We start from the raw sequence: 16,913 nt of genomic DNA, 5'->3' as shown, positions 1-16,913 counted from the left end.
TTGGACCAATGGAGCATAACTTGATTGGCTGGATGTTAGTTCAATTACAGTCAGAATCAATTGCTTATCCTTGGTATCCGGGTGTTGAATCTGAATTTTTAACTTGAACTTGAATCTCAAAGTCACAGTAAAAAAAAAAATCAGATACAATAATTTCAATGCGAAAAAAGAAAGAAATCAGTGCTAGAAATTCACAGGCTTTTAAATTCCAAAATCTAGTCAGACATATTTGCTTCCATATTAGGCCTGTTGGCAGTGGTAGTACAAGTTGTGGGCATTAACGCAGTTGTTTAGGTTAGAGAAGTTTTCTGACCAAATTGTAGAAAGTATGAAGCACTGCTACTGTAACATGTAGCATATTCGACGCATCAAATGCATATCAATACAATTTTGCTTTTTATTCTATTCAGTCATTTGACCTAAATATTCACTTAACAAATTGAATAAAACATTGGGAAATAAGATTTTCTAGGATCTCAATTTTTTGTATGGAGCCCATAATATGATGATGATGATCATAAAAGAAAATGTAATGCTTGAATTCCACTTTATTTTTAGTTATCATTGTCAGAAACATGTCATGTATGTATCATTTGACAGTATGGTTAGAACTGAACTTCGGTTACTCAAATACCATCTAACATTATGAGGTTCTTCAATTTGTTTGGATAATGGTTATTATATTCAGTGTTTTAATAATTTTCTATTCTATCGTGTATATATGAGGTGGTTAAATAAATATCAGGTCATTTAACATACAGCTGGTGCAATATTGATGAAAATGTCAAACAAATGCACTTGCAATGTTGAGTAAAGTGCTAAAAATTCCTGGATTTGCCCCTTTAACTGAATCAGCACCAAGGTTTTTCCTTGCCAATGCCCTACCTCCCCCACCAAAACTGGTACAAATGGGTGCCGTACTTTTTGCTTAATCCTGGTGACAAATAAACAGACACATATAATCTCATTGGAGTAGGTAATAACCCCAAAAATATATATATGTTGAATTGTACATTTAGTGTTAGGGTTATCATTTATTCAGTTCAAAACACACAACTTTGGTCTTTCTTACCATGTATATAATTATTTCACTTACAGTTCTTGTTTTATGTACATGTGTGCAATATTGTCACAAACACGGCTGGGATTTTTTAAAACTGTTAAATATTGGCAGTAGCTCAAAAAGATCGTATTTTTGTTAAAATGATTGCACATTAAGTTCTTTATCAAATAATGACTAATTTGGCAAAAATGCCAAAATATATTTGTTTAGACTAATACTACAGAGAGACAGACTAATACTGGTATCAAGTAGGCTATCTTTTCATATTCCCAGCACCCAGCCTTGATTGAAACAATACATAATATTGCAATATTTACACAGTGTTCTCTGTGAGTTAAACTCTGCATGAAATATTCATATTATTTCTTGTCATGTGTAAATTAACAAAATAATAATGTCCTAAAACCAAATCCTCCAACAAACTTGAACATTTCCTTCCTCAATTAAAACAACACTGTATAAAACCTTACCTTCAACACTTACAGTGGATGACATAAAAGATTGATGCCTAACAAAGAAATGTGTTGTATAATTTGTTCAAACACTGACAACAATAAAGTCATGTTACAGTCACAAAGGATCGTCAGTCAGGTTGACTCTGCATGCACAAAACACACCTGAACATAATATGGCTACTAAAAAAAGGAATTTTGTCAGAACCTAACTAATTAGGCATAATACATTAGGCTGCATTATAAAGGCTTATTATTATAAGATATTTTCCAAATTTGAGATATACTGTATATATATGTATATATATTATGTATTGGGGACATTGCCCAATTTTAACCTGATATCAGATTTACACTGAAAGCTGCATTAGGACCTGAACATCTCCACTACAATGTTAAAAGGACAGGTTTGGATTTCTCTCATAATACATAGAGATTGCTTCATCGCTGTTTGAACACATCTGTGGAAAAGTATTGTAAACTCAGGGTTCTCACTAGCTTTTTTCACAGCCTTTTTCACAGCCTTTCTTAATAGCCATGATAACAAGATATGTGGTTATTGTAATTGGGGTAGTGGTTTTGAGAAACTCGGTGACCCCAGGTAGATTTAACTGGGAGAATGCAAATGCCATGTAAATAGGTATCCATGTTTCTAATCAACTCTTTACAAATACAAGTACAGACAGGTTAAATCTGGCAAATCTGCATTTACACAGCACTAACCTCATAAGTAATCTTGTTATTACAGTGCATGTAAATTCACTGAGTGTGATATGGCCAAAAGATTCAGAAAAAGCTGAAAATTGAACCTTGAAATTTGAATATTTTATCATAGATAATCTCAATGTAATATGTGCATGCCATATGTACATCAATAGAGCCTAGTGACAAGCTTGCCATCATACAGACGGCCAAGATGTGATGATAGTAAAAACTGGGATAAGAGCATACACTTTCAGACCGTTGTTGCTACAAATAGTAATGAAACATAACTGACTCAAGAGTGTAAAAGAAGGTCAGAGAGAAGTCAAAATCCAACCTACTTTCTCACTGTGGCACACCTGCCCAGTTGCTGCATGAAATAAAGTTGGATTGTTGGTTTCAGAAAATGGAATATGACAATGACTATTAGTTCTATGAATGACCCCTGGTTGTTTTAAAACTAATTTTAAAAATCTGAACATGTCCCTGAACACTTCATAGAGGATGGCTACTTCACACACCATGTATAAAGTCTACACTTGGGATGTAGGCTATCTAATCTTGTCAAGTAATGGTCAAATCACATACCAGCAGACTACACAAAATAGACACAAAAATATGATACAAATAGTTAAAAAAAATTTCCTATAGAAGCCATGAGACTTAACTAATTGCAAGGTAGCTTATATGTTCAAAATGTAAAGACAAAATCTAGCACCAAACTTGGTCATGGTATACCTTTGCAGGCTGGATCAATGGGTTGTAATTAAGTTCTTCAGTCCTGCTCTAACAATCAAACCCCCATTAAATGATAAATTAAAGAAACTGTTAGTATTCAACAGTCAGTCAATGTTATTAGAGGGAATGAGGCTGGGCGTTCAGTTAAACCTTCCAATCACACCCAAAATTGGCATTTGGTTCATCAGTGACGTTATATCCCTCCCTGATTATATCTCCATGTTTGCTATTTTGACACCCTAAGGAAGATCAGGGACTTAATCACAAAACTAACCACCATGGTTAACTATAAGCATCGAACATTGAGAAAAGCGTTTGGTTTCTTCTTCAAAAATTTGAAATAATGGTCAGCATTTTTATCTTTAGCATCAGCATTTGCAAGACAAATTTATAACCACTAAGTTTTATGAGTTTGGGGCCACATCCTTTATTTCCTTGGTCAAGGCAGATATGTTCAGGGATCTTCCCATCGTGGCTTCCATGCTTCATGTGGCTAGGGGAAGAGGGTAGATTAGGGTTCCTTGGCTAAAGACCTGGCTGGTGATTTTGCTGATGATTTGTAAGGACTGCTCTTGCAAGGGGTGACTGTAATGTGGATGAAGAGAGAGGAAGGTGAAAGGCTGGAGCCATCCAGCTTGCGCAGTTGGACATGGCGATAACCTGCAGAGGTAAGGGAAAGAAATTCAGGAGAGCAAATGTTTATTTATACTGTCTTGGCAATCTCAATCAAGTCTTTGTGACAGCCCCCATATTAGTCAAACCCTACTGTCCCTAAACACACCTGTGCGGAGACTGGTGAAAGGCAGGGTGTATTGCCCTAGAAAGTCATTGCTTGAGGTATAGTCATAGTCTTCCACCATGAAGCGAACCAGTGCCAGGTCAGGGATGTGGATGGTAAAATTAAATGTACAGTCCCACCTTGGGTTAAAGCCTGAAACAAAGAAACAACAATTTCTTACACAGTTATACACACATTTGTTTTATGAACTTTGCATGAAATCATGTTCATGCAGTATGTGATTCCCATCCAATTTTGTCTAATGTACCCCCACAGATCTGTCAGTTTAACCAACATACCCATAAGAATAGCCACAGGTGAGTCTAGTTGGCACTGGACCCACCCAATAACAGGGCTTCAAAGGGCGTCAAATCTGAACCGATCCATAAGGAGCACAACTGTTTATCAGCATATTGCTTTGTCCATTAACCATTTATCAGTTACCTAGCTTTTTGCCAATACTTCTAGCTAACTGCTTAGGCTTCTCTGCTAGTTTTCAGACACTCTCAATGACGACATTTTTCATATTATTTCAAATTAGTTGAACTCCGTAATCTTTCTACATATCCCCTGACAAGTACCCCCTGGGGTTCAAGCACCCCTGAGCAGGAATCACTTCTCTATGGTAGGTCATTGTCATCTCTAAGATACTTTAAAATGCAATAGTAATTTTATGTTGTTTACAACTCATACAATTATACAATCCTTTTCAGCCACAATCCACTTTCAACAATGCTTTCTAAAGCTGTGTATAAGTTCCTTCATGCTCCTACTGAAGCCATTTAATTGCCAAATCGTCTTTTGTAAGGTATAGGGTATTTACCATTGTTATCAACATGATGGGTTTTCTTCTTATAGTTGTCAATGGGTACACCATGTATCTCCACCCAAACCTGAGGGTCCACAATGGAACTGGGCTTGTCCCAATCTGGTTTGGGGAGCTGCTGAGCTGAAATAACCTAGAATAACAATACAGGAAATCTTAATTTCATTAGAGTATCTTTCCAGAATGGAACAAGAAGCGCTAACAACAGTTTTGACACTCTGTTACAATGGCCCTCTTTGCGTGTAACATTATGGTCCCGTTTTCCTCCATGGGTCCTGTTTGGAGTCAAGGTACAGTCAACTACGACTCCCTCAAAGCATTTCATTCAAAATTATTTATTAAGTATAAAATTCTCATGCAGTTTAATGTTGAGGAAAATCATTATCTTTCAAATGCAAACTGACAGTGGGAAAATACTTAATATACATACATAAACCGGCAGTTCTGCTACTTGCTACTCATTTAGGTGCTACTCATATTGTGCCATCTTACCCGAACAGTGAGCATTACAGGTCTGTGGCCAGGACCTCCACCAACATTCTCTGGGTTGAAGGTGGTGTCAAACTGGCACATGAAGGGAGGTTTCAGGATGTAGCCACAATGACCATTCTGCAGGAACCTGCCATGGTTTAGGTCCATCTGCTCACCGGGTGTCTGGAAGTTCAAAGCAACTGGACACCACAGCATGTATTTCAGTTTACCACAATGGGTGATAGGGGTGTTGTGCCATTATATCAAAAAGAGGAAGGTAAGAAATAAGACAGATTTATTTCTGAATGACAACTCTCTTATTGGTCTGTTTGCTTCTCTTGACAATTGAGTAACTTAAAATAACTTCTCACCAATTTGAGAGCCTCCATTCCACATCTCCTGAGGGTTGTAGTTCGAGGACTGGAGGCGCTGTCCTGAGGGGTAGATCCGGCTGAGCTGGTGACTGTTGTGACGCACAAAATACATCCCTGGAGGGTAAGGATGAGGAAAGTCCAGTTAATTCAATAGTATACTGTGGAAAGAATCATTTTCCTGAACAAGGTAGGAAAAATAGGAAACTTTCTGTAGCCACACAAGTAAGTGTAAGTGTAGTCACAGACACGTATCATACCTGAGTCCTTAATGTGTCTGAGAGCTTCACTTTCAGAGAAAGAGGACATTTCAGTTGTTGGTTTTTTGGCAGCTTGTTCAAAGCTTTGAAAAGGAACACTGCGGGTGTACACGACCAACTCTGATAGCTCTGGACTAAGCTTAGACGCACCTGGCTGAGAAGATAGACATAGAAAACCATCAGATTCTTGACCAACCAATGCCTCAACCCCCCCACCACCACGCCTAGTAAATAGACAAGAGCCACTACTGCTAGAGCATACTGGTGGTGTTATACCCACCTTCCTCCCCTCTTTTCTTGGGCAGGGTTTGCCTTCAGTCCAACTGACATCCTCATCTGAGGAGCTGAAGTCTGAAGCACTTAACGAGCACTCCTCCGCCACATGGTCCTTCTTCCCCTTCACAAGGATTTTCCCTTTAAGGTCCTGCGCAGATACAACCAGCATACACAGTACAGATACACAACACACTTTACCAATTAGTTTGACAATGATAATTACAGTAAAACTATTCTGTCATGCTAATCATACCACTAGAGTCACTACTGAAGCTACAGACATCAAAACTGCTATTTTATCACTGACAAAAAACAAAAACAAATCAGTATGCATAACCCTAACCATGGCCCCCTACCAAGCACTGTATTTGAGTAGTAGCATAACACTATAACTGACACTACCCCTACTAAGCACTATCATTAAGCAGTGGTAACCATAACACTAATCCTCACTGTGTTTAAAAAATAGTAATAATCTATCTATCTATCTATCTATCTATCTATCTATCTATCTATCTATCTATCTATCTATCTATCTATCTATCTATCTATCACTGAGGCACCAACTCTCATGTACATTATGATTATGTGTAAATGTAAAATAAGTGGGACACAGGAAAGCAGATGGCCCCAGATTTCCTGAGTAACACAGTCTACTCTATGTTTTATGCATAATCCTACCAAACTGATTACAAATGCCTTAATTACATGACAGAGTAATAAAAGTCCGGCCATCCAGAGTGAGAAAGTTTTAATATGTGCTGGGGTGAACTCCTTACGGAGGAATCTGACTGAGAGCCACTTATTGGCTATTTTTTAACCATGTTCACATTCCATTGAAAAGTAGCAAGCACATTACAAACTTCTATCTGTGCAAATCATGTAATCATGTCAGTCTTTAAATCTTCAGGCAAATGCAAAAACATTCAGAGTAACTTACACATAAAAAAAGAAACTAGGCAGCTCCAGGACACAAAAGCATGATATATGTCTAACTTAAGGACACTATTAGTCTCGATAGACACATTAGTTCTTATGGGACTGAACATTCATCCGCGTATGGAACAGTGTCTTCTTACCTCTGGAGAGGGTAAGTTGTGACAATTGAGACCATTGAGGGGCTTAGTGAGCAGCTTGTCTCCCAGGATGGATTGCAGCTGTTGAGCCATTATTGTCTGCTGCTCCACAGAGCAATGGTTTTCCAGGGACAGGATCAGAGGGTAAGGAGAAGCCTGGGAGAGAATGATGAGGGTACAATGTCAGGGAGAAAATAATTTTCTCCATAGAGAATATTAGAGGAAGATAATTATCTTTTGCCCCTTCAACAAAACGGTCCCTTTTAATGCATAGATTTACAAGTATATATTCTTTGTCCACACAAATGTATTCAATTAATCAATTTACAAAGCCCAGTAATTTTTTGTATCAAAGTGTACTCACTTTAAAAGCGTACTCGTTGATAGTTTCAATGACTTCAACAAAGGGTACTTTGGAGGTGAATGTGTGTCCATGGTAAATGACTGGCTCTCCTTTATCTCCATCCCAGCAGTCCAGCTCCACGCAACGGCAACCATGACTGAGAGCTCTAATAAAAACATCATCATTAAGAATTTCTGAAACAAAGGAGATTCTGAGATTAAAGGTGTAATGTAAGTTTGTAAGTTATCTGTGCCCTTCCCTGTACCCTTCTTTTTTTATTTTATCACACTTAATTTTCTGAATTTCTTTTGTTTCTGTCTTGTATTCTAATGTCTAATGTCTGATTCGGTTACATAATGCTATACAGATGGTAAAGCCCTTTGAGGCAAACTTTTGATTGCGATATAGGGCTATATACAGTGAAAAAAGAAAGCATTCACACCTTTTCACTTTTTAACATTTGACAGTTATGTTGCAACCTTATGCTAAAATCATTTACATTTTAATTTTGATCAGATTTATAGAATCATTTTCCCTCAACAACCTACACACCATAATCACAAATGCAAACTGAATTTTGACGTAAGTATTCTGACCCTTTGCTGTGATACTTGAAATTTAGCTCAGTCGCCTCCCATTTCTCATCATCTTTGAGATGTTTCTATCTTCACCTTGATTGGAGTTCACCTGTGGTAAATTTAATTGCAGCCCCCACTAATAATTTCCCATAATGTCACAATTGCTTTCCTTTTTAATAATTACATGACTTTAATTTGCATTAATTTGATAATTAATGTATACATTTTGTTGTGTGATATCGTGATATGCTGCACTTGTCAGTGATGGTGTCAATGATGATGAGATGATTAAATGATCAAAGGACTGAATGTGAAGAAAGCCCAGTTGAATCCTTCAAAAACAAGCAACAGAAATGGTGTATTTCACAGCCCCATTTGAAAACAAAAGGAATAGGAGACCTTTGTTGAACCTCTAAGATGTATTTGGTCTTGTAATTTGGACTTCAGAGGTGGATAGGAAATCCTGTAATAGCATACAGCTTTATCTTATTTCTTTAAGCTCTGTATGTACTTATGTTTGTGGTGCCCTAATCATTATTACCGAATGTATGGCTCTGTGCTGCTGTCCCCAGTCAGCTGGTCCTTAGTGAGGTATGTGTTGTGGGAAGAGGAGATGAAGTAGTGAGCCAGTGGGCGTCTCATGTCTTGGTAAACCCTCGCATGTTCAGGGTTAAAGACACAGTTCTCCTTAGACAGCATGTACATGGTGAAGCCATTAGGGGTCATGAACTGGTTCTTCTGGGCTGCACAGAGCAAAAGGCACAAACACAAGTGGAATACATGACTGGTGGTAGTAGTCATAGTGCAGTTTCTACAGTACAGCTAATATATAGCAATTTTAGCTGTACTATATTGTCTTTTGGACATAGAGCATAAATGGGTTGGAGACAAACTCATCCTGTTTGTAAGATAGAAACCATGTTTTGTAATAGTTTTGAGGAATTAGGTGCATCAGTGTCTTCACTACACTTCTTCATCTAAATATTTGCTTGGGCCTTTCTCTTAGTATATCCATATATATATATATATATATATATATATATATATATATATATATATATGCAAGAATTCTGGGTGGAATTTTTGGTTCTGCTTTAAAATTTGACAAAAGTTAGATACTAGTAGTAGTTGTTCCTACATTAGGTCTATAATGAAAATAATAAAACAGTTCTCTCTTTTGGAAAATTAGAAGGCATCTTACATGTTTTTACCACATGGACTGGTGCCAGTGTACATTTCTGATCTGCTTAGTCCTTATGCTCAAACCCCTCAGATCTTCTGATCACCTTCTGCACACCATTCCATTTTCCTACTCCCACAATAGCCCTGTTCACACCTGGCATTAAAATGCGTCTCCATGGTCTTGAGGTGCCATTTGTGATCGAATATCACTTCCCTGCTCTATATGCAAATAAACATGTATGCATTGTTGTTTTTTCCATTCTATTCCATGTATTTCCTCCTTCATTATTATTTCTGAAAATAGCCTTTTTAGGGACAATATCACGCTCAAAACCTCATCAAACTTTGCACATGCGTCACGCCTGATAAAAAATGTAGATGCTTTGTGGGTCTTGCAAAATGCCTCGATAGAACCACCATGTAAATTTCAAGAAAGTAGCCCTTGCCTTGTGTTTAATCTACATGTGTGAAAATAGGCACATGTAAAATGACTTACAAAAAAGCCTCCTGCACCCATACCCTAAACCCAACAGAAAGTCAGCCATTTTGAATTTAATCTGCAATTTTGGCAGTGCTTTTGTGAATTAAGGATGTCATACATTAATGAACTCCTAGAGTATTAATCAGATCGACATCAGATCTGGTCAGTCTAATTTTAAGACCTTTGCGATGCTAAATTGGAAAGATTTTGAGATTTAATTAGAGGACCTGGCTGTGGTGGTGCACCAAATTCCGATGTTTCACCATGAAAAAAGAGGTTGTTATGACACACATTGTCCAAACTGACCCAAACTTTGTATGATTGCCAAGAGTCCCAGCCTGAAGACATGCATATGCCAATATTCAGTTATAATCGTAGCGTACCTTGTGGCAACAGAAAATGTCTTGTTTTACAATTTGACGTCCTCCTCCTAGCAGATTGACCACATCCAACTCAAACTTGGTCAGGAAATGCTTAAGACCTTGATGATGCCTCAATGTGAAAACTGTGACTTTTTATTTTTGTTGATTTTTATGTTTTGCCATGAAACAGGAAGTTGCCTAACCCTAACCCTGACCAATCTGGTCCAAGCTTCATATTTTTGATGACAGCTCCCAAATGAAGACATCTACATGCTAATATGGAGTCACAGTCATGGCATCACCTACTGAAAACAGGAAATAACCCATTTCCATAAAAGTTTCATGGCCTGGTTTATACTTGATATGCAGGAAAATAATGCATGTTGGCTGCATCACGTGGCCTTCCAGCGGTGCCCCCGAGGCAAGGGCCCGCATATCGCTGCTTGCAGCTTTAATTAGGGCCCAAACACTGACCGTTGCGATGACACTATTGTAATTCGTTTGAGGCTTAATAGGACCCCGCAGAAAATTTCAAAGAGGCACTACTCACAATGTGTTTCACCTACATGTATGAAATTAGGTAGGCACATGTAACATGCCAAGACTTACTAGATATTTTTTGTTTAACACATTGTCACTGAGTTTCTTCTGTCTCTCATTGATTTTATCAGACCCGGTTTTGTTAAACATACACCATATAAATATTGCTAAAGTATATTGTTACTTAACACTGTACCCCACTCATTAAGTTCATATGTGAGTATGAGACTTTGGGCATGGATGAGTGAAGCGTCCTCCCCCTGGTCCTTCAAGAAATCCCTCAGGTCCACAGTAGAAAGTACACAGCCATTTGCAGAGTAGCGGATAAACACAGCATCTATCTCCGGTCTCCGTAACAACTCCCTGCAGAAAACTTCAATCTCCCCGTGGTCCAGACGACCATCAGCTGACCGGTCACATTTCTCTCGGAGAAACACAATAAAAGACAGAAGATGAACATCAATTTTCAAGCTGGCTTCAATTTGTCATTCCTAAAGCAATGTGTATTTAAATAGTGGTGATCTAAAATAGGTTTAAATATTATTTGAAACCATATATGACAGGATAAAGTTTGTAAATATGTGTGTGTGTGTGTGTGTGTGTGTGTGTTTGTGTTTGTGTGTGTGTGTGTGTGTGTGTGTGTGTGTGCCCATTCACCTGGAAGAGGCTGCGGGCATATTGGTCACTCAGGTCAATATTGATCATCTGCAGCAGGGTCTGGACTTCTTCATAGCTCATCTTATCATCATGATTCTGGTCAGCCCGACTCAAGTAAGCATGAATCCAAGTGACACACAAGCATTGTTAAGGAAACATCACAAGATGAGAATGTGTTATACAGTAGTTTGACCTAGATATAGTATTGAAGGGCAGAATTAATATCAAGAAGTGTCCTATTGATAGTGTTGGGATTCTGGGATTTTTGGAACTTCTTCAATCAATAACGGAGAGACAAAAGTACCAACATATGTTTTCACTGGTTAAACCGTTGCCACTCTGGTTTGTGTCTCTGAGGGATCCTCCAACAAAAGTTTGTTATTCTTCATTTCTTCCAAATGTATATGGCAGTGTTATATGTTCATTTTTTGGAACAATTATCTCTCCAGATAAGGCTAATTGAACAACAGTTAGGATATTGGTCAAGTTTTTCCTTCTGGGTCATATTCTCCACTCTCTCTTGCAGAGTTCGAATGCCGCGAGCCCAGTGTTGAGCCTCCTCTTGGCTCTGACAGAGGAGATCCAGGCTCTTCCGGGGCCCTTTGAAGACCACTGTCAAACACTGGCCTTCAGGTACTGAGCCAACCAATTGTCGCAACATTTCTGACTGGCAACCCTCCCGAATGCACTCCACCTCCAAGATGGAAACTGATGTGTAGGAAACAGAAGGAGAAAGAAGAAGTGAGAAGAAGAAAGAACAAAATAGATAAAGAACAAGTACTGTCCAATTAATTATCCATCCTGTTTTTAAGTGTAACATTCACTTTTAGAGAAACTTATCAGTTTTTTGTTGTTGGTTGTGTTTGCCATGGGTGTCCTCAATCATGAAGGGTTTAAAAGAGCAAAAAAGAAAATAGGGAAAAAGCACATTTTGTGTGCAGGTTGTTTCACTAAAACTCTATATTGAGTAAAACACAGAAATAACATGTCCTCCAACTTAAACAACCATATACAGTGTTATTTTTCCCATAATTGTATTACTTGTGGTAGGCCGCCGACATATGCCATCGACCACCACATTTTGATTTTGTTTTCTTTTTTCTTTTTACTTTTTCAGGAGGGTAAAATCTTATTCCATTGTGGACCTGTGTGCAGTGGGTTATTTGTCAGTAAGTACTTAGCAATTGAAATATTTGCAGTAGAGTATGTCATAACTTTTATTATTGTTTCTTGTATTGTATGTTTTGTTTCAGGGCGTCCCAGAAAAAGGGAGCTTGCTCTCAATGGCCTTCCCTGTATAAATAAAGGTTTGAATGAATGAATGAATAGACTATAAAGCATTATTTAATATTTAATTTAATGATCTAACAATAAAACATCACTGTGGGTCATAATAACATGCCTGCACAGATGACCTTCAGGTTCCTTTTTTACAAGAAAATTGTCTCAGAAATAAAGTAAATTTCCTATAAACATTTTAGAGATTAAGTGATGAGAAAAGTGATGACCAAAGGGGAAGACTATAGCACAACAGACTGAGCAAACTGAGTAAATACTTAAACCCATACAAATTAGTTCTATCCTACACAACACAGTCCTTACATCACTGGAGGAGAGATGATGAAAGAAAAGTGAACCTTTAGTCTGTCTCCATGTTCTAGTAAATGCATTACACAATCATAGGTGTCGCTTTAGATTTTCTATTTGTGACTTTCACTTACAGGCTCAAATTCAGATTTTATAATGCAAACTCACCATCTGATTGGTTTCCATCTCTCATTCTATGAATGATCAATTTATAGTACTCATAGTAATTTGCTTAATTTGGGTAAATATGGCGATAATCATAATTGTTATGTGGAACAGATCATTTCAGCGTCACCACTAAATTGGAGTAAAAACATTTATGTTTCCTTTCAGATGATTATACTTGCCTTTCAAGGCTTCTGTACTTACCTCTAAAGGTAATGAAAATGCAAGGGCATAGGTTTGGTTTCAATATTGGTAGGGACACAACGGCCCTGCCACCCCTCCAATACAAATAGGACTTTTTAATGCTGTCAACCAGTTTATTAACATAAACATGAAAACTATAACTATAAAAAACTATATGCACAGTAACTGATGAAAGACTAAAAGAAAGTTAACTTTAGGAAACTACCTGTTAATGGAAAACACTTGCATTAAATGTTAATGGAAAAGACATTTTTATATTCAGTATAGGCATACCAGTGTTACAGTTCCTCTTTTCTCCTTGATTTCACATTTAAAACAAACTCCACCTTGACCAGCTACAACAGTTTAATGTTGCTAATTCAGTCATACTGTCATGTTCTGCCATGGCAGACACTTTTTGTTAGTTTTATTTTTGACTTTTTGCACTTCCTGTTTTATTTTGTATTGGTTTCCTTGTGTGTCTGTGTGTTGCTTCCTGTCTTGGTCCTGTGTCTGTGGTGATTGTCTGCCCCGCCCTAATGTGTTTCACCTGTGTTCAATCACCCTTGCCTCCCTTGTCTATATAGTCCTTGTGCTTCCCTTTGTCTGTGTTGGTTCGTCTGTTTAGTTCTGGGTTTGTTCACGTCCTGTTGTCTACATGTCTGTTCATGTCACGTTCACGTCTGGATTTTTGGTTAAATAAACCTGCCTGCACTGTCTCCCAAGAGTTGACTGCATTTGGGTCCAACTTACCTCAACAACCGTGACACATACATCGGTATTAACAATCTAATAATGTAAGGCTGGTGACGTTAACTAGCAGATTTGAATTTTAAATCAATGTGGCTGTTGGCTGGTTAGTTTAATAAGTATTACATATGCTTTCGGTGTTGAAAAAGCTCTTCTGTGTCTTTTTTGGTAGCATGATATCTACAAAGTACAAAATGTGTTGGCATGGACAAAATTAAGTTACACATGCTGTGCAGTTCTGGCAATAGAGGAAAGGGAGTCATCTCAATAGTACATTTTCACCCATGTTTGAGGTATGGACTACAACACTGACAATACTGTTGTAAGCACACTGATACGCTCTCACCTCCTACATGTCTGGCAGTAAGTGTGATATTTGTATATGACGTGAGCTGTAAAATCAGGTGATTGATTATCTTTAAATCTAAACACCAGGCCCTATTTGGTACCTGGTGGCAATTGAAGCCCTTGAAGAAAACCTGCTTCAGAGAGCAGGTGACCTGAGACAACACTGGAGTGGCTTCAGGACAAGTCTCTGGTTGTCCTTGGGGGAACCAGTCAAAGCCCAGACTTAAACCTCATAGAACATCTGTGGAGAGACCTGAAGTCTCAGGTTTGAGTTTGAGAGGATCTGCTATGAAGTTTGGGATAAACTGCTCAAATCCACACATGCAAAGCTGGTAGAGACTTGGATTTTAGATTTTTTTATACATTTGCGAAGATTTCTAAAACTCTGTCATTTTGGATTATTGGGCGTAGACTGATGAACAAAACATTATTTATTTTTTATTAAGAATTAAATTTACAACACAATAAACAGTGCAAAATGTGTAGCTACTGCATATTACCTTTGTCTAGTGTATAGTTAAGTTAATGTTATTTTAAGTCTCTAAAACACACTCATGAGCTCTGAAATTAACAGATTTGTATTGACAGACATTCAGACACACAAATCTGAGCAGCACACAAGGAAAAGACAATAAGATATATTCACCCTATTAATTAATTTTAATTTATTTAAATTTGTTCGACTTTTGACTTTCAACTTGCACGCTACCTGTTCAACAGACTCTACTGTGTGAATAGTTAACTCACCTCTCTCCGTTGGTCTGTTGACAGCAATGTGTGTCAGTAAAAATGTAAGTCCTGTTAAATAATATCTGATGTTATGTCTTCACGGTGATATAGTTGTCTTATGCAGTGTTCAGGACCAGATTTGATAATTAGCCGGCTACTAGCTTAATGCACAATATACACATGTAACTACTGAACTCATGTAGTTTATAGGCAATTATTGTTATACCAAAGCTGGTTTACTGGATTGACTGTGTTACCTGTCATGTTGCTAAGACTAGTGGAAGGAATCATTGAATTCCATACCATAATGAAGTAACTCAGTCAGTCTAGTCATGTGACCTTCTACCCATGGACATCAGTGCCATGCTTGTGTTTGTTCATGTTCATGCACTGACCTCTTGTGGTTATTAGGTAAGACTACGTTTCGTTCATGTAAATGATATCCTATGTTAAAGTGATGCCACTGTGAAGTAATTATCATTATTATTTCCTATCACAGATATCACAAATCACATATAATGTACCTCACACTTGGAAACCAATGCATGTTTGAAATAAATAAAATTAGGCTAGTTGTACACTGCCAAACTATAATCACCCAAGCTATTATTTACAGCTAATATTTGTCAAACCACCACTATTTCTACAATATACTGCAGATTCAGTGTTGAATTTGGATCACAGTTTGGATTGTGTGTAGTATCCATACAGACTGCTGCTGTGTGTTAATAGGTAATCACAGTTTATAGGGTTCATTTCTTGGCCAAGGACAGAACATGCTGAAAAACCCGCTTGTAGTGTGTTTCTGCATGGTGTGTACGGATATAGTGTCAACTATATCCAACTATATGCCAACTGTCACATTGAAAGTTGAATGTTTCTACCAAATTCAGACTCAAACAACTCCAGTGGTGAAGCAACACAAATGCACAGTTTTCCCCAAGTGTTTCCGTCACAAACAGCTGTTTCTGTTTCGTCTTTTCAACCTTTGTTCACCATAACACTAAATTCTGTATGAATGCACCCATATGTGTACGTTAACCATCACATCAAACTCTCTAATGGATTTGAATAAACCAAATTAAGCATAACTACTGACCAAACACCAGATGGTGTTTGCCCATCTCTATTTGTCTGTGGTTGCACTAGAAACTACACACAGCTTGTTTCATAAGTTCTGTAAGGTCACAGACTTGACAGCAAAACCCTGTGCATGTTTTTTTATTAAATATTGGATCATTTGACAGTTATTAAAATTAAACCACGTAAGAAGTTTAGAAGGGAAATGTGATGTAAACACAGCACAGTACAAAGCAGTGTTTCTTTAAAAAGAACAGAAGTGTATATATACACATTATTATACACAATATTTTAAAAAAGGAGAAAGAATACACAGCATGGAGCTTTACATCAGATTCAACAAATTAATTCTTATCCTTAGAATTTTGCAGGGCCCAGATCTTATCAAATATATCTCCTCATCTTCATTATAAATCTCTCCAGGTGCAGTGTGTTTGCCATTTCTCCCGACCACAAATCATATGTGGGTACAGAATCCAACCTCCACATTCATAGAATTAATTTCTTTGCAATTATGATTCCAAATAAAACCAAAGCTGTTTTCTCATATTCATTGGCTGAAGATAAGGAGGTAGTTGTTCCTAGAGTTAGAGCTAGGTGTGTGTTCCGCCCTCTGAGTCCGCCTTGCAGCCACTATTGTTTATTCCCTCGCATCACGGCTCCGGTAAAAATATGTCGAAGGTACGAGCGAAGCACGCTAATTGCTCGGCTGTCTTTTTACCCCCTACATCTGAGGATCTGAAGACCCAGTGCATTTGTTTTATTTTATTTTTGATGGACACTTTAGGAGTTGTAGCAGGCTAACCATTTCACGTCTGACTGCTTTCTCAACGAGGGCCAGTACAATGCGGGATTCGCTACATTTGTAAGATAAAGCATGGATCAGCACCGACTGTCTGAGACCTAACTTCAAAC

The 16,913-nt window shown here is 37.8% G+C and overlaps 1 protein-coding gene across 2 annotated transcripts in view; it reads right to left on the bottom strand.

Annotated features, from left to right (window-relative positions):
- Positions 1-530: 530 nt before the first annotated feature.
- The window catches only part of plcd3b (phospholipase C, delta 3b), a 32,828-nt gene continuing 16,445 nt past the window's right edge, over positions 531-16,913 (bottom strand). The window contains exons 4-16 of one of the 2 annotated variants that reach the window (XM_056366482.1): positions 11,636-11,864; positions 11,157-11,286; positions 10,696-10,921; positions 8,476-8,677; positions 7,378-7,522; positions 7,017-7,169; positions 5,942-6,085; positions 5,662-5,815; positions 5,402-5,518; positions 5,052-5,230; positions 4,557-4,692; positions 3,737-3,886; positions 531-3,615 (exon numbers count right to left, since the gene is read on the bottom strand). In XM_056366482.1, the coding sequence (XP_056222457.1) occupies positions 3,467-3,615; positions 3,737-3,886; positions 4,557-4,692; positions 5,052-5,230; positions 5,402-5,518; positions 5,662-5,815; positions 5,942-6,085; positions 7,017-7,169; positions 7,378-7,522; positions 8,476-8,677; positions 10,696-10,921; positions 11,157-11,286; positions 11,636-11,864 (2,114 nt within the window). In that variant the 3' untranslated portion in view covers positions 531-3,466. The remainder of the gene's footprint in view (positions 3,616-3,736; positions 3,887-4,556; positions 4,693-5,051; positions 5,231-5,401; positions 5,519-5,661; positions 5,816-5,941; positions 6,086-7,016; positions 7,170-7,377; positions 7,523-8,475; positions 8,678-10,695; positions 10,922-11,156; positions 11,287-11,635; positions 11,865-16,913) is intronic. The other variant, XM_056366483.1, reaches the window with a different exon arrangement.

This window comes from Seriola aureovittata, chromosome 21 (genome assembly GCF_021018895.1).
Source record: "Seriola aureovittata isolate HTS-2021-v1 ecotype China chromosome 21, ASM2101889v1, whole genome shotgun sequence".
Classification (NCBI taxonomy): Eukaryota; Metazoa; Chordata; class Actinopteri; order Carangiformes; family Carangidae; genus Seriola; species Seriola aureovittata.
Note: the sequence above shows the minus strand (reverse complement) of the source record. Positions and strands in the feature narration are given on the sequence as shown.